At 35.6% G+C, this 18,775-nt stretch overlaps 1 protein-coding gene across 1 annotated transcript in view; it reads right to left on the bottom strand.

Annotated features, from left to right (window-relative positions):
* Positions 1 to 867: 867 nt before the first annotated feature.
* Lypla1 (lysophospholipase 1) overlaps positions 868 to 18,775 on the bottom strand; it is a 33,434-nt gene continuing 15,526 nt past the window's right edge. Inside the window, exons 3-9 of the mRNA XM_020178030.2 lie at positions 16,457 to 16,522; positions 15,847 to 15,894; positions 14,236 to 14,306; positions 8,554 to 8,627; positions 6,524 to 6,625; positions 5,292 to 5,468; positions 868 to 2,591 (exon numbers count right to left, since the gene is read on the bottom strand). Coding sequence (XP_020033619.1) covers positions 2,538 to 2,591; positions 5,292 to 5,468; positions 6,524 to 6,625; positions 8,554 to 8,627; positions 14,236 to 14,306; positions 15,847 to 15,894; positions 16,457 to 16,522 — 592 coding nt within the window. The 3' untranslated portion in view covers positions 868 to 2,537. The remainder of the gene's footprint in view (positions 2,592 to 5,291; positions 5,469 to 6,523; positions 6,626 to 8,553; positions 8,628 to 14,235; positions 14,307 to 15,846; positions 15,895 to 16,456; positions 16,523 to 18,775) is intronic.

Genomic DNA, 18,775 nt, shown 5'->3' with positions numbered 1-18,775 from the left:
GGATTATGCCAAAATTAAACAAGCAGACTCAAAAAAAGGTGAGCTGGTCAATTTAAGAATTCCTGTACTGACAAAAGTCAGAAGTCAATAATATAAGAAGAAAAACTAGATAATTAACTTACAACATTAAGTTAAAAATCCCAAAGCTGGGCATAGTAGCACATGTCCATCATCCAAGCTACATGGACAGCCCAGGCAAAAAATGGAGACACTACCTAAAAAATAACTAACTACAGCACAAAGGGGTAGGGAGGTGTGGTTCAAATGGTAGAGTATCTTCCTAGCAAGCACAAGGCCCTGAGTTCAAGTCCCAACACCATCACCAACAACAAAAGAAAAGCAACTGTGTCATTGTCTGATAAATATGATTATACATTAATCAGACATATTTGTGCTTAATTCTTCTAAACTGTTATTGGCTTATAAAACTGTGTTCATTTAATAGACAAAAATGAATATGGCTTATGTGATTGTTAAAATCCCAGTGAATTTTATATTAAAGATAAAGACAAAAGAAAAACACTAACTAAAACTTCTTAAATAGACTAAGGATACTGACAATAAAATTTGGGGATTTTTTCTTTCTTCTTTTAGCAGATTGAAATAGAATAACATGAGATTATTTCTCATTGCTGGTTCCATTCCAAGCCATTCACACCATCATCAACATTTCTCTTCCAGTGTACTTCCTTATAATTACATTATTTTCTTCCTTTTCATTATAGACAAACATTCAAAGGTAAAACTCAAATGTTAAAATAATACTCAAAGCTGGGCATTGTGTTGAGGCCAGCCTATGCTATATATACACAGCAAGATTGAAAACAAACAAAACAAAACAAAAAATACTTTAATAACAGTCACAGAAAAATCAGAATTAAATTTTATTTCACATTGATAGAAACCATGAAAAACATTTACATTTTCCCCATGTTACACACACCACAATATTTCAGCGGAATATTTCTTCATAAATAAGACCTTATACTGATTTGTATAACTGAAATAAGTTTATATTCTTCAAGATAAATGACTTCCTAAATGATCATTTAAAAATTTCAAATCTAGACATAAACATATGGCTTCATTATTAACATCCTATATGCTCCATGACTAAATTGTTTCTATCATCAGTTAGCACCCATTTATAAAGATGCATTCTTAACATTGTTTTGGTCAGTTGGAATACAGTAGGAAAATTAACAGTTCCGAAATACCAAGCACACATTTTTGCTACCTATTAAACTGTGTGGTGACTACAGGATATGTATAGGGTTCTGATTAACCTCTGTTACCCATAAATTTGTTTTCATAATTTTTACCAGAAATGTGACAATTTTGGTTATTTAAAATCAAATAATTGCTATTTTGTTTGTTCAATGGGGCTAATTTTTTAAAAAATCAGTTGACTGAAGTGAAAATTTCAAATAAGTCCATAAGCAGATAAAAATAAAGCAGTATTTTCAAATGGATTGTCCATTTTCTACAGTAGTTGGTTTCAAATATATGTACAGAAAAAGTAAACTTAAACTCTATGCTACAAAGAGAACCAATCATTTTACAAATTTATTTTTAATATCAGTCTTAAATATTTCTGAACATACTACACTATGATCTAACTATTCTTTCATTTGCCTATAGGAAAATAAAACCACATAATTATTCTTACTATCTGGATTGAAGATCCTAGTAACTAAATAGGTCTAGTTTTAGACTAAGGGACTGTCATTTGAAATATGTAGCATAGGAAGTTTAATGTTTGATGTCTTTTATACTGTACATAGATTTTAATTACCATTTGCTTGTGATTCAGAGTATGAAATTACAGCATGTAGTAATAATAGATGTCTATGGCAGGGAGGCAATATTTGGTCTGCTATGAAGGACATTCAAGAAGAAAAGAAAATATTTTCTCTTGAGAAAAGAATATTAAATAGAAATAATATCAGGGGAAAGAAAAGCCTAGTCCATCAAATAAAAGGGCCATTAATTCAAGAGAGCAATATTACTCTTTTCTGACATTTAAAAGCATTATTCCTGGTATTAGGAATAATGTAATACTATCTAATTGTTATGTATTATAATCATTTTGTATATATGAATTCATATATAAAAATACAGACATAGTGACTAAGCAACTGTAGAACAAATCCATAGACTAAGTCACAGTATTAATAAATCATTTATATTTTAACTGCATGTTTATAACTGAACTTATTTTCATTAAGCATACTAGTAATTTTCAAGTCATGTAATAAAAATTCTGGTTGCAGTATTTTATTATTTTGCTGACTTACAATTGAGAAAAGCAGCTAGCTGCTTCACTTATTTTAATACTAGGTATTCTTGACCTTCTTATACAAATACATGTATAGAAACTTAAAAGATCATAAATTTCCTATGAGGAGACATCATTTAGTCTGTATCACTGTGTATTTGCAAAACACTTTTAACACCGCAAACATTACAAGTTTTAAGGTCAGGCATGTTTACTACAGGGATGCTGGTGTACTTCTACACAAGGCCTCTCAGTGACGTCAGTCAATTGGAGGTAGGAGTTTATCAATGAATTGCTTGACATCCATCATTTCCTGTTTCGAAAAAGTAACTTCATAAGCAGATACTTAAGTCAGAAATTACAATCCCCACAAAAATGCCATTAAGGAAATTCATGTGGTGTGTATAGGTAAAATGGAAGTACATTTTTACTACTATAAAACAGGCATAGAAGAAAAATGAGGGCTAGGACGTGGCTCAGTGGTAGAGTGCTTGCCGACTATGTGCAAGGCCCTGGGCTCCTTCCCCAGAAAACAACAAAAAAAGAAAGAAAAGAGCAATGACATTTCATCACATTCCCTGTGATGATTACTTACACTAAGATGATAATGGTTTGTATTTCTTTTTTTTTTTTTTCAGTACTGGAGTCTGAACTGAGGGCTTGCATCTACCACTTCAACCATGCCTCCAGCCCTATTTTCTGATTCTCAAAAAATAAACAAACACTGGTGAGTGAGGAATTTTAGCAGGGACCAAGAAGTCTCAGTAAGTGTATAATTAATGACAACTAAATATCAGTGAAAAAGCTTGGCTTTTACTATTCCTTCATTAGAATGAAATACTAAATCCATAGCATTAACACTATTTTGTGCTTTTCATAAGGAATTACATAGAACTAACCATTTGAAAGGAAGCATGTACCTAAGATAAGTCTAGAAAGATAACAAGCATAAATACAGCAAGGATTTATTAGAGAAGAAACTTCTCCAGGAAGCCTCCTATGTCTGGCTCAGTTTTCCCACCTCCCTCAAACCCAGTTTCAGCTCTTGTTATTTCCAGGCCTTGGCCTCATCAGTTCTGTTCTCTATGCAAAGAACTTTTGACCTTAGTTCTAGTCATTCAGAATTATTTCACTACTCCCAGAAGCTTCTGATACCTCCCTGTACTACTGCTCTTGCTCCTTCTATGCAGTGTCCTCAAATGCAATTGCACAGCACTCATCTACATGCGAGAGACTCTGTGCTCTAAACCCTCAGTCCCCACTGAGTACATTCAGGTTGCCAGCCCCTCCCTCATTTGGATTCAGTACTTCATTTCACAGGACATTACTGTAGGATCACTGGCCCCTTGTCTTTCTGGATAAATCATATCACTTTTTACTTCTTCTGTCCCTAAAGCAACCAATTTAACCAGGCTGAGTGGATGTACGTAATGTTAGCTTGCACTACTTTACTGCTTAGCAATCTACTTTTATTCCAGGTCTTTTATAGGTTCTAAACCTATTCAGGCCTTCTTCACTCTTATCAAATGACCATGGCTCCTATTTTACTGAAAACATAAAGAACATCTAATGTAAACTCCCAAGAGGTCTCTTGACTCTCCTCTTTATATTCATCCATCAAAAATGTTTTCTCTGTGTAGCACAACCCATCTATGGTCTTAATTTTATCCTATGATCTCTTTAAGATTTCCCCTCCCTTCCTCCTTTCCTTCCTTCCTTTCTCCTTGGTATGGGGGAATGCACTGATCAGGTCCTCGAGCTTGCAAGGCAAGCACTCTACTCCTTGAACTTTGTCCCCAGTTCTCTTGCTTTTAGTTTGGTTTTCAGATAGTATTTTTTACTTTTGCCCTGGCTGATCTTGAACCTCAGTCCTCATACTTCTGCCTTCTGAGTAGCTGGGGATTAGGGCATGCATCACTATGCCTATCCATATCTTTTTTTTTTGGTGGTGGTACTGGGGTTTGAACTCAGGGTCTCACACTTGCTAGGAAGGCACTCTTACCACTTCAGCCACTACACCAGCAATATCTGTTTTTTGATGATAATGTTCTACCAAATTAATCCTTCTCTGATCAATAGTAGTAGCAATTATTCCACATCTTCACTTATAAACCTGAGCTTCAGACCAGTGTTTTCAATATCCTATTTTGATACCATGGTGGGGTATATGAATCTCAATACATTCATACACTCAGGATTATTCTCTTTCTGTTATTCTAAAAACTCTTCCTTGTACCTACTTTGCATCTTTTTCATCATCTGAGCTAGATATCTGAGTTGTCTTTGATATGTCCTTCTTTCCTACCCATAGTATTAACCTATAGATCCTACTGGATTCTGGGTTACCTGGTTCCAAAATGTAAATTAGATCCCATGTCACTTCAAGTAAAAACAGATGGGTTCCTACTGCCCGGAGAACAATTTTCTCCTCAGCACATGAAAGCTTCTACAACAGAGTCCTTGTTCCTTATGTCTTCTGTCCTATGACACCTAGCTTTTTATTAAGACCCCAACCAAAATAGACAGTTTACTTTTCCTGCCCTATAGTACCTTACCTGCATACCTACTACCCAGTGCCTACTATTCTCTAAAATTTAGCTTTCATCATTATCTCAGTGCCTTCTAAGATATAATTAATACCACTACTCTTGCTTTTCCAGGACACTTTTCAAAAACTGCTAATGCAATACATATCACATTCTGCTTTCTCTAATGTTACCTGGATATACACCTTTCCTCTCTATTAAATTTCAATTAATCTACCTTAAATTTTAATGAGTAAAAGGTACTATTTATTATTCTTCTTTGAATTATGTAAAGCTTATGTATAACAGGACATCAAATATTTATTTAATCTAACTGAATAAACTTTCATTAAAAGACTGCTACCTGTGATTTGATATGAATTCATTAATTAACTCCTTTAAATTCCCAGTCAAATGTTACCTATCTTGAAAATATCACATGGATGAAACTGAAGCTGTAGCTCTGATCACAGCTTCCAGACACCTACCTGTTGACATGAACTGTGCATCATGCCTTCATAGATTTTGAAGCTGACATTGGCTGGATTTACCAATGCTTTTAGTTTTTCAACAGTAAGAGAACCAAACATTAGGGGAACTAAAGGATCACAATCTCCATGGCACTGGAGAATGGAAATATCTCTATTAGTGCCACTGATAGGACCCTGCGAAAAAAAAAGAAAGAAGTATTTATTTAAATATATAAAGCATCATGCCAGATATTTAAAACTATAGATAGATACACACGTATAACAGGTTATTATTTACATTTCAGGTTACATTTGGCCAAACAAAATGTCTTCCATCCCTATACCCCCCCAATCCCTTTACTTAAAACTTCTCCAGGATGCATGATTATCTTGCCTTATATTACAATACATGTGTTCCCAATGAATTAGTTTCTTAAAGCCACTTACACCTTAATTCATCTTTGTATTTCCAGTGTCTGAAATAATGTCCACAGCTCCCATGTATACTTTATGCTGACTATTTAGTAATTATATCCTATGATAAAATTCTGCTATCAAATCTTGAACACATTAAACATTTAAAATTTTCTATGAATTAAAAGTCCTAATTTTCATGCATATCCTAAAATGTATCAAATCTTCAACTGCAAGATTTATGACAATAAGGCTTATTTCTTATTCCATTCTATGTAATCTGTGGCAAAGACATTATGGTATACAGATAAAGCCTAGTAATGTATCACAAAAAGGTGTAAGGAAATTTTTTCTACAATAGGATGACTGATGTAATAATGATATGTCAGTGTAGGTACACCAGTTGTAACAAAGTTCACAACTTTGTTACACAGTGGTGTAAGATGTTCACAGTGGGGGGAGGCTGTGCTTGTGTGGGGATAGGGGGATAGGGGAACCTACTTTCCAATCAATTTTGCTATACACCTAAAGCTGCTCTTGAAAAACTAAAGTTTAGCCAGGCACCAGTGGCTCATATCTGTAATCCTAGCTACTCAGGAGGCAGAGATCAGGAGGACTGCAGTTTGAAGCCAATCCAAATAAATAATTTGCAAGACTCTATCTCAAAAACACTCAACACAAAAAAGGGCTTGCAGAGTGGCCCAAGTGGTAGAATGCCTAAGTACCAAATGTGAGGCCCTAAGGCCAAACTACAGTACTGCCAAAAAAAAAAGTTTATTAATTAAAATACAAAGGATGACTTTCTCCCCCAACATCCTCTGTGATCTCATGGGTACCTGTGGAAAGGAAGTCCGAAGTGGAAGCCAGCAACTGAGTGCAGTGACGCCTGCCAGTTTCTGCTGTGTGGTGAGAGCAGTGTATAAAGATAAAGCTCCTCCCTGGAAAGAGAGCAGAGTCACTGGAACACACATTCTGCCAACAGCACATGAGAGATTTCATTTTATGAATGATGCCTATACAAAAACAAACTGGGTGGCTAATGCTGAATCAATTCAGACAGAGTGGAAACATATACTCATAAAGGACATGGTTCTCAGCCCCAAAGGGAACATACCAAGCACCTGATCCATCAAGACAGTTAACAGCAAACTGTTGCACTTACATTGTGCCTTAAGAATATTCTGAATTTACAGTCATCATTGTCTTCTCTGAAAAGTCTTAGACATGAAATCCAATCTAGTCTGCAATTATGTTATTGTCTAAAACTGGAATTCAAGATGATAAGGACTATATTCAGACACTGTTAAGAGTATCTGCTCCTCAGCTGGCCACACCTGTGTCCTAGGAACTACATTCTTGTTAACTATCTAGACGCCCTGTCTTTCTGACCATGCTGTGACTCATGGCTCCACAGGGGAAATGAGGGTCTTTCTCATTTTAGACGGTGATGTTCTTTCTCCCAGGGCTGTGGAGTTGGGATTCAGTGACTACCAGGAGTGTCTTTGTGTAGCTGGAATGGCAACATGTAGACTCAAGAACTGGAAAAATTACACCTTGCAAAAGTTGACATGACTAACAGGTGATAGAGAGGAAAAAGAAACAAGATGAGCAGACAATAAGAAATAAAGATGGAGAGAAAGTGTCATTGGCTTTCCAAGTCCTAGCTATTTCCTGAACCCTTGCTTGTTCATTTACAGTTTCCTTGATATGATGCCACAGACTGATAACTTGCTCTTTTATTCCTTAAGGTAGTAGGAATGGATGAATCTTAAATAATAAGACTCCTATGTATATTTCTTATTTTGAATCAAGTAATTATTTCTGTCCCTATGTTTATATCAAGGTATGTGTTATTACATTATTTTAATGAACATCAAATCAATAATACCTTATTACTATATTGTCTTAAAAATGTATCTTTCTATTGAATTGTAATCTCTGAATGACTCCAGAACTCTGATATTTCCCTAAATTATTGATTTAGGCAATTTTGACATCAGAAGTAGAGTATTCTGGGGACGGGTTACATGGGAACAGTGAAAAGGTGAAGAAACAATGTAAGGTCAATACAAGGAAATTGGCTGCTAAAAAAGTATAGACGATTAGAGAAAAAATTTAGAAAGGAAGGAAGATGCTAGTGTAAACATCACATGCTTATAACTGAAATTATTTTACTGACCAAAAAGGGAAAGAAATTCTCTCTTACCTTCTACTATACTGTTGCTACTAGTAGCCTCCTTCTAGAACAGGGAACCTATGCCTGTATTACTCTTTAATTAAAAGGGTACATGCTGTTAACTTAGAAACTTAACTAGAGTGTTTTGTAGTTATTTTAAGAAAATACATTCCAGATGCCAAGTGCAGTGCTGATGTGTAATACAAGCTACTTGGGAAGGAAAGATCAGGAGGTTTGTGGTTTGAGGCTGGCCCAAGCAAAAAGTTTTTGAGACCCCCATCTCAACCAATAAAAGCTGCATGTGGTGGCATGCATCTATCATCCCAGCTAAGTGAAATAGGAAGACCACTGTTCAATGTAAATGCAAGACTCTGTTTGAAAAATAACTGAAGCAAAAAGGGATAGGGGCGTGGCTCTAGCAAGTGTGAGGCCCTGAGTTAAACCCCAATACCACCAAAAATAAAATACATTCCAGGTTCCAATCAGTTACTTAATAACTTTATTTTTGAAGGTAAAGGATAATGTTAAGGAGATAGAAAACTAGAAAGACAAGAAATTAATTAGTTCTAGTCCAATCAAACTTAGTTCAGCTCTATCTGCCAAGATTCTGTACATCTTATAAAAAAGATCGTAACCAGACTTTTAGATAAATATTCTGATAGTACTAACATCCTACTCAAACTATCTTACCTGAGAAAATCCTCCCAAAATAATTCTGTTAGAAGGAATGCCATTCTTCACCTCTTGATCTATTAAAGCTTTTACTAAAAAAACAAGAAATTACAAATACTTTCAAAGTTCAGTTCACTGATACAATTAACAATAGGAAAAAAATAACAAGCACAAAGCATACTCAAGATGGAAGTGGGTGAAAAACATGAAATATTCCATTAAACTATAAATTAAATGTATTTTCATTATAAAACTCAGATTTTGCAGGTGCTTAATATTTCAATAACTTATTGTCATATGTTATAATGGCAATTCTTTTATCAAGAGATAAATATTCTTTTATTTATGGTTAGTTCTACTCATGTACACTTTGTATTTCTCTTTTCAATAAACCATAGGGCATTTTTACTGTAATACGTTGTCATTTTAAAATAGTATGTACTTAAATACATGTGATGACTCATGACTTATGCTGCTTAAAATTGTTAAGTTTTTGACTATCATCAATAACACAAACAACAACAAATGCTAGCAAGTATGTGGGGAGAAAGGAACAGTTCTACACAGTAAAAATGTACTGCAACCACTATGGAAAGCAATATAGAGGTCTCTGAAAAAAACTAAAAATAGAACTACCACAGGATAGCACTCCTAGGCATATATTCGAAAGAATGTACTCCAGAGTATAATACAGCCACTTGCACACCCATGTTTATTGTAGCACTTTACATAGCCAAGCTTCGGAAGCAGCCCAGATGCCCCACAGCTGATGAACAGATTAAGAAAATGTGATATACATACACAATGAAGTTTTATTCAGCCATAAAGAAGAATGAAACTATGTTGTTTGCAGGTAAATGGATAGAACTGGAGAACTTCATGTTAAGTGAAGCAAGCCAGGCTCAAAAAAATCAAAGGTCACAAGTTTTTCCTCATACGTGGAAGCTAGACCTATAAGTTAAATGTATATATAGAAACATATATATATATATACACACACACACACACACACACACACACACATATATATATATATATATATATATATATATATATATATAGTGACAGAGGGGGAAAAATTGTATTAGTGAACCTAGTTTGGGGGCTTTGGGAGGTGGGAGAAAGACAATGTTAGAGAATGAAAAATATTAAAACAAGCCATCTATATATGAATATAATATAATACACTGTACAATAAGCTATTGAATATTAGGGAGCATGGTGATAGAGAATGCATAAGTAATGGAGGGGAGGAGGATAATTTAATAAAAGCACGATTATACAGATCTGAAGTACCAAGGTGAAACCTCCTTGGACTATCAATATATACTTAATTTTTTAAAATGAAGGGCAAGAGGAAAAAATAAATCTTTTCCTGTGGAGAGCACCAGTGGAAGAGGGGTGGGCACAAGGAAAGGGGGAATGAGGGTGAGTATGGCAGATGTATTTTGTATTTGTATATGAAAATAGAAAAATGAGTCCTGTTGAAATTGTTCTAAGAAGAGGTGAGGGGTGAGGGAGGACGAAAGAGAACGATGGAGGGAATAAATCTAATTTTGTAAGCACTTATGTAAATACCACAATGTATTCCTCTGTACAACTATTATATACAAATAAAATCATACAAAATCCTTTATTTTAAAAAATCACAATGGTTTTTTTCCTAGAGCCTAAGTTAGTAGAGTTCTGTTTAATTAAAAATAATAAATGATAGAGGGAGAATTTCAAATGAGTATTTTTATTTATACAAAATAATATAATGACACACTCCATATAAGCATAACTATCTTGATAACTCCTAGCTTTTTCTTTTTCCTTATTAACAGTTCTAATGTTTTTAGAATAACTGCACATTTTACAAATTTTTCTAATTTTTTTTAGTTGTTTTTTGTTTTTTGAGACAGGGTCACTAGCTGTGTAACCTAGGTTGGCTTCAAACTTGTGAGCCTACCAAGTGCTGGGACTGCCAGTTTGAACAACCCACACCAGCTTTACGTTTGTACATACCTGCAAAGTTTCAATTTTTTGAGATTAAAAGCTTCAATTTTTGTTTCCTTTCATAAAATAGAAAAAAACCCCACAAAAAGCCTGTTTTTATGAAAACACTACAAATCTAGGCAGCATGTTGGTGCATACATTTGGAAGGCTGAGGCAGGAGGACTGACTTCGAGGCCAGACCAGGCTACCCAGTAAGATCCTGTCTCAAAAATAAGGCTGGGTGCTGGTGGCTCACACTTGCAATCTTAGCTACTCAGGAGGTAGAGATCAGGAGGATCACAGTTCAAAGCAGCCCAGGCAAAGGCACTGAGTTCCAGCCTCAGTACCACAAAATAAACAAACAAAACAAATCAAAAACAGCCAGGTGAACTGGCTTACATATGTAATTCCAGCTACTTGGAAGGCAGGTAAGTCATAGTTCAAGGCCAGTTCTGGCAACAAGTAATGAGACCCTACTGCAACTAGGTGATGCACACCTGTCATCTCTACACGGGGAAGCTTACACAGGAGGATCATGGTCCATACTCATCCAGGCATAAACATAACATATCCCCAAAATAACTAAAGCAAAAAAGGGACTGAGAATGTGGTTCAAGTGGCAGAGTGCCTACCTGGTAAGCGCAAGGCACTGAGTTCAAACCCTAGTACCACCAAAACAACAAAAAAAAAAATACCCCCGACAAAAAAAAAAAAAATACAAAAAATACCCAAATTAAAAGTTTCTGGGGGGCAGTAGGGTTTGAACTTGGCTTTGCACTCTGAGGCACTCTATCACTTGATCCATATGTTCAGTCCTGTTTTTGGTTTATATAAAATTTAGTTCTTAGTTAGGGCATAGTTTCATGGCTCATATACAACACATGACTAGTGAGTGCAAGGCCCTGAGGCCTGAATTCAAACCCCAATACTGACAAAGCGGGGGAGAGGGAGACAGGAAAGGAGGCTTAAGAAATAAAAAGAACCATGGAGAAGTATCTTCAGCAGAAGTTGGAGATTAGAAGATGCAGAAAGGGAAACAACAGCCTGGCTACAGGAGAAAGGAGGATATCTGTGGTGGGAAATGGGGAGCATGACTGCCAACCAGACAGGGAGCAGTCAGGGCCAATTCTCTGCAGTTTCACAAAGTTTTTTTTCCCTACAGTTACACAGCTGCTTAGCTGAAGACATTTTAGCAAACTACAATGGCAGCAGCCACTTGTGGAGCAGTGCTCCACCTAAGAGGAAGGGTATAATGTACTTCCGAGGACCTCTCTCTCTCCTTTGTTCTTTGAACTTTCTTTCCTAGCTCTCAATGTGATCCTCATTCTCCTCACTATTCATTTTGGAGAGGAAAGAAAGGACAAGTATTTTATAGACCAAGTGTACAGTTAGGAAAAAGTTTTTCATCCTGGAACTCACTTAGGCCCACCTGTCCTCTCCATAGGGCCTCTTCTGACTTCCACATGGTCTAATACGTCCTTCTCATTCCTGAGCATGTATTTTCTTTTTTTTATTTATTAGCATATAATAGGCGTACATGGGGATACATTGCAATATTTACATTTGTACTTACAATATACCTTAGTATATATCTCAGTACAGATTTACCCACTCTGTTGTTCTCTCTCCCTCACCCCTTCTTAGAACAATTTCAACAGTTTCATTCTTCTATTTTCATATATGAATACAAAATACATCCACCTTATGTACCCTCGTTCACCCTTTCCTTAGGCTCACCCACCTCCCACTGGTACCCGCAGAAAAGACTTATTTTACCCTACTGACCTTCTTTCTTTTTTTAAAGTGTACTTTGATACACACTTCAGGCCTGTATATGTAGTGCTTTAATCAAACCAACCCCCCCATTACTTACTCTTTCTCTATCACCTGCTCCCCTAATATTCAACAGCTCACAGTGCATTGTATTACATTCATATATAGATGGGTTCCTTCAATATTTTCCATTCTCTAACATTTTCTTTACCTCTCCTGCTTCCCATAGTCCCCTCAGACAGACCCACTAATACATTTCTGTCCTCTTCTCACTATATATTCATGTGTATATGTATATATGTGTGTATATAAATACATATACATATGATCACATATGTATCTCTATGTACATTTAATTAATAGGTCTAGCTTCCCCATATGAGGAAAAACACGTGACCTTTGACTTTTTGAGCCTGGTTTACTTAACATGAAGTTCTCCAGTTCCATCCATTCACCTGCAAACAACATAATTTCATTCTTCTTTATGGCAAGATAATATTCCTTTGTGTATATATGTCACATTTTCTTAATCCAGTCATCAGTTGCTGGGCATCTGGGCTGCTTCCAAAGCTTAGCTACCATAAACAGCTGAGCATATGTTTGTCATCTATTATTTTTACACAAAATCTCACCTCTGGGATCCTAGCTTTGATCTGGTTTTTTTGGTTTGTTTATTTGTTTGTTTTGGTGGTTCTGGGGTTTGAATTCAGGGCCTCATGCTTGCTAGGCAGGCACTTGATCTATATTTTGGTGATCCAGAAAGTCAGTATTCATGGTTTGACATTCCTAAATATGCATTGTCTTTTCTCTAGTATCTCACTAGGTCTTGGGTTTTAAACTATATTGGAAAGTTTCAAACAAATATAAAAGTAGAGCAGTGTAATGACTCTTTGCATACACAGCACCTGATCAGTTCCTAGCCAGGCTTGTTTCACGATGCTGTACACACCCACAAGTCACCATCAAGATCATTCCAAAGTCTGTTCCAGTCACTGCACACTTCTATTTGTAAATATTTGGGTACATATAAAAGAAAAGGATGCTTCTGTACATTTTTTAAAAAACGACATTATCTCTCAGTGACTTAATGTTTTCCATGCTTTCGCCCACAAAACAAGCCAAGTTATCATGCATATTTAATAAGGAGAATGGAATAATAATCAGAGAACAGACTTCGGTGTTTCTATAAAACATAACTAATACTTCACAGGGATGTTAAATGAGGCAATTAATAAGAAACCACCTTGTAAGTAGTTAGGCATCTCATCACTGGTATGCATTATTATTAACACACTAAAATTAACCATTAATGTCACTTTCATTGTTTATTATCCTTACATCATTATATTCTTTGTATCACCATTTTTGTCATTTCTTCACATTTCCTGAATGAAGATAACTGTCCATGACTATTAAATAATGTGTTATTTTCTTCATTTGCCTATGTAAACCAAAGCAAAATTCTTATGCATCTGACAGAGATGAAATTGATAAATGCTATTCATTTCTCTCCACCTCACCTTCACTGACCACAGACATATGGACATGGTGACACACAAGTTATGAGAAGGATCAGAAAGAAAGGAAAGGGCTGGGGCTGTGACTCAGTGGTAGAGCGCTTCCTAGCATTCATAAGGCCCTGGGTTCGATCCCTAGCAAAAAACAAAAACAAAAACCAACCAGCAAATCAACCCACAAACAAGACATGAAGGTAGAGGTATGGTTCAAGCAGTAGAGCACCTGCCTAGCAAGCATGACAGGCCTGCCTGAGTTCTAACCTCAGTATCACACACACAAAAAAGTAACAAAACATGAAAAAAAGAAAGGTAGAAGATAGCATTACCTGTTGAGATAACATACCTGTCATAATGAATCAGAATCAATTTAACTACTGTATCTTCTAAAAACATTTATGAATGCTTTTCCTTTATAAACATTTTCTGTACTTACCATTTTCTGCTGCCTGTTTAATTCCAGATTCGTCCTCCTGAGACTCTGGTGAAAGTCCAATAATATCAAACCTAAAACCAAAGGCCAAATCTTAAAGGACCCATTTGATTCTAAGAGTCTATTCTTGGTAAGCATGTTTTACTAAGCTCATGGTAGTCTGGATAAAAAGCACTAATCAGAGATTCTGTCTAGAACATGAACATCAAAATGTCTAGAGGCCATACAATTAAACTAAACACAAATCTGACATTCTGTATGTTCCTTTTACACCAATTAGATACAGATTCTAATGTTAAAAAGTCAGTGTCATGCAATTTTGGTGTAAGAAAAGCTTAAAAAATTACTTAGTCTAATTTCACACTCATATAGGAATTTCCACCCTTAATCCTGAAAACTCAATTGGCCTGAAAACTCTGAAATAGCAGGTAGTCATTTCCTCTTCTATTGTATCCTAAGCCAATTCAGTAGAATAGTTACTTCAAGTCTATCAAGCACAGATTTATACTGATTGCTAACTATATTCTGCAAACCTTTTTCATTATGTGTTATAGCATCAAACCAAAAACCAAGAGAAGCTTTTCTTTGGCCCTTTCTACTTCTAGTCAAAATTTTAGTTCAGGGAATGGGAACTTTCCAGATAAAAAAGATGAAAGAACTAAAGATATGGGTGGGTAAAAACATAAAGTTGCCAAGGAATCCAAAGTGTATTTAAAAAAAAGTGGGGGTGGGGTGGATGGTGTGAACAAGAAGACAACAGACTGGAGGTCTGATGTGGTCTCAAAATGAACTATGTGGAAACAGAGAAGCAAACTAAAAGGATGTGCAATTATTATGTTTGCTTAGTCAGGTCTCAATTACACGATCAGGGTTGGGACAGGTCCAGATGACAAGACCCAAGGAATGGCTGGATGACTAAAACTGAGAAAAGAAAAAAGTGTCCCTGAGGATGAGAATGGTGAAGAAAGTAGCAAGCTAGTCATTGTGTAGATGGACCATTTACATTGTATCCTGTGGTCCAATAAAGCAGTAAAAAAGTAGCAGCAACTGGAGGGGAAAGGAAAATACAAATCAGGCGTCAAAGTCATAATTTTCTGAAATACTGATGGCAGCAGTCTCAGAAAGCGATGAGAAGAAATTACAATCTGAAAGTGACACAGAGGAATGAGAAGCTAACCCTACCTCCTGACCATGAAGTGCACAAGGAATGTGAGAATATCTTGAAAGAACTTAAAGGGAAGCAATTTCCTTAAAAACAGTCAGCTCTCCAGGAAGGTAAGAAGTTAGAGGAATAAAGAGACTGTGACTTAATGGGAATGAATGCCACATGGGATAATTCAAATATTTAGTTACTGAAATCAATAAAAGTGTATCAAGCAGTATGAGATATTTTCCCCCAATACTTCTATTTATTCATTCTCTCTTGTTACTTTACCTGTTTGTACAGCCCCTTAAGTTTGCCCATAATCTAAAGCATGAAAACTTTAAGGTTAAATTTAAGGGTAATTATGTAATTTTGCAATTTAAAAATAGCTATATAAAAATGGTTTGACAAAAAAGCATTTCTGATAAAAGACTAAGAAGTTCTTAAAGAATAAATAAATTCTTACTTACCAAGAAGGCATAGCCATATTCATATTTAATGTAACAGGCATTACTGGCCTACATGGGAAAGAAAAAACAACAAAATAAGAATAACAAAGAAAAAACCTGCTGAATTCCATCAGGTAAACATAGATCATCATTTGAGGCTCACACAAAACTGCACGGTACAATTCTAACGTGTTTTATACACCTGGACATTCTATTCTTTACCCCACCAACTATTTTCTGAAGATGGAGCTGCAGCTGTAAAGAACTCAGCTTGGCAAATAATCTTTTCCCCCTTTCTTAACACCTTTACTTAAATACTTGAAACTCCTCAATATGAGAAGGGAAAACTGGGAACCGAGATAAAAGAATTTTTCTGGCTTTAAGTTCAACTAACCTCTAAGAAGCAATATTTAAATTTTTCAAAAACAGAAAAAGGTAATTTTTTTCAATTTAATCAATAGACTATTTTAGTTTTAAGGAGTTCTAACTGTTATTTTTAAACTTAATATCTGAAAGATAAAAATTAATTATATTCAACTGCTTTTCTGGAAAAGTAAAGCTATCACAATCTGTTCCCCACCCCACTCCCACCAGATTCAGAATCACAAACCTAAAGATGAGAAATACTCACGCATGTGGGCAGATATATTTGATATGTGAACTTCTGATACCTGCAAAGGCTTCGGCCCATCCGTGCCTGGTGGAAAAATTATTTGAATAATGCTATTAGATACTGTTTTATATTAGTAATAGAATAAGGATAAATGCTAGCTTATTAAGATATCTTAAAAGGGTGGACAATCAGTGCCACTAAACTATACCATGGACCTGGAAACAACCCAAATAGTTGTTATTGATGTTTACCTACAGATAAGATGATCTCTCAGGATTTCTGAATAATAATATGTGTGCTCCTTCATCATTTCCACTGCACTACATAATTTTCAAAATATACTTGGATATTTTTATCCCTTTATCCCTTTAGTAGGCAAGACAGAGAATGTAATTCATATTTTAAATGAAAAAAACTAAGCCTGAGAGTAATAAAGTAAATCCATTTTCTAATATATCTGCATGCTTACATTATTAAAACTTTAATTAATATCCTTGGTTATATATTCAAAAATCTATACAAATACTGAAAAAATATAAATTATCATAATTCATCTAGCCAGAAATAAACAGTTAATCTTTTTATCAATTTTCTTCTGATTTTTTTCTCATAGGTATCAATTAAGAAATAAGGGCTAGAGATCTCACTCAGTGGTAAAGCACTTGCCTAGCAAGGCCTGAATTCCATCCCTGGGCACCATAAAAAAAAAAAAAAAAAAAAAAAAAAGACAGAGCAACAGAGAGAAATAGAGAACAGACTTGACAAAAATGGGATCATCCTGCACAGTTTCTTGCTTAATTACACTTGATGTTATACCTGATGCTGTTTTACAAGTTACCTCTACTAAAGGATTAAGTAGAAGTAATTTAGGCCTTTCTTTTGTAAACCTATATGAACATGAATGTTAAATACTTTTAACTATTTTTCAGTTTTAATCCACTTCCTCAACACTTGTACTGCAAGTAGTACAATAAGCAACGTTATGCAGTGTTGATGAGTACCCAGCATGCATCCAGGTCAGAAATTATCAAGCAATCAAGACATTCTTTGCCTCAGAGCAAAGATGAACATTTACAGAATATAACAGATACTTAGAAACTGCTTTTGCTAGAATCAGTGACTTGTCATTGGGTCTGCAAATGTGCAAAGGGTAAATAAAAACAGCATCTCTGCTTCCACTTTGCATCTGAGTCCTCTGTTCTGATCCATTGTCTTCTGAAGTCACTTTTGATTCTAAACAGGCCTGATGGATAAACATCTTGTAACATGAATTGAAACTACCCCCTAGACAACATGACTTTCTTACTGGGTCTCCCTAACCATCCTGAGATCATTAACCAGACCACACTTCTGGTCACTGAACCATACCGTTGACTGGGTCTGTTTAATAATTATATATACTTCTTCCCCCCACCCCAGTTCTTCCTCTATTTAAACCTAATGCTCATGTCTGGACGCTGGAAGATGGGCTGAAGTGCTTATTCTGCCTCTTCCTGAGTATCCATGCAACATAATAAATCTCCTTTCTCTGCCCTTCACCACTGCTCCTCTTTATTTGGTGTATTGTGTTGAGAGGCGGGACCTGACATGTGGAACTCCTGGAATTAGGCCTTTGGCCTAGAATTCTGGCCACATGAACTTCAACAGTGATCTAAGCAGCATTTAAAATACGAAACCTGTAATGTGAGTCAATGCCCTGTATAGCTATCCTTATCTCAACCAGCAAAACCCCTTGTTCCTTCCTATTAATGCTTATACTGTCTCTACAACAAAATTAGAGATAAGGGGAAAATAGTTTCTGCTGGGTATTGAGGGGGGGGAGCGGGAGGGGGTGGAGTGGGTGGTAAGGGAGGGGGTGGGGGCAGGGGGGAGAAATGAACCAAGCCTTGTATGCACATATGAATAATAAAAGGAAAAAAAAAAAAAAAAGAAATACTAAAAAGTAAAAAAAATAAATAAATAAAATACGAAACCTGTCAGGTACATAGGAGCTCACAGCTGTAATCCCACCACTCAGGAAGCTAAGGCAGGAAGATTATAAGTTTGATGCCAGCCTGGACTACATAGTAAGACTCTATCTCAAAAAACCAAAAATGAATGAATGAATGAATGAATGAATTATGAAACCTATCTATTACCCTTACAAAAGAGAACAATATAGCACATTATAAAAGGTTCTTGCCATGGTCATTGCCATTGCTGACTTTATATATGCTGTTTCAGTTTTTTTAATTTCTAAGTATATCATTAGTATATTTTCCATTTCAGGATTTGTGCTAACGACCTCAGGGATAACTAAATAAGCCCTAAACTCATGGTATTACTTCAGCTAATTAT

This window comes from Castor canadensis, chromosome 3, assembly GCF_047511655.1.
Source record: "Castor canadensis chromosome 3, mCasCan1.hap1v2, whole genome shotgun sequence".
In the NCBI taxonomy this organism is placed as follows: Eukaryota; Metazoa; Chordata; class Mammalia; order Rodentia; family Castoridae; genus Castor; species Castor canadensis.
This window is presented reverse-complemented; position numbering and strand designations above follow the sequence as displayed.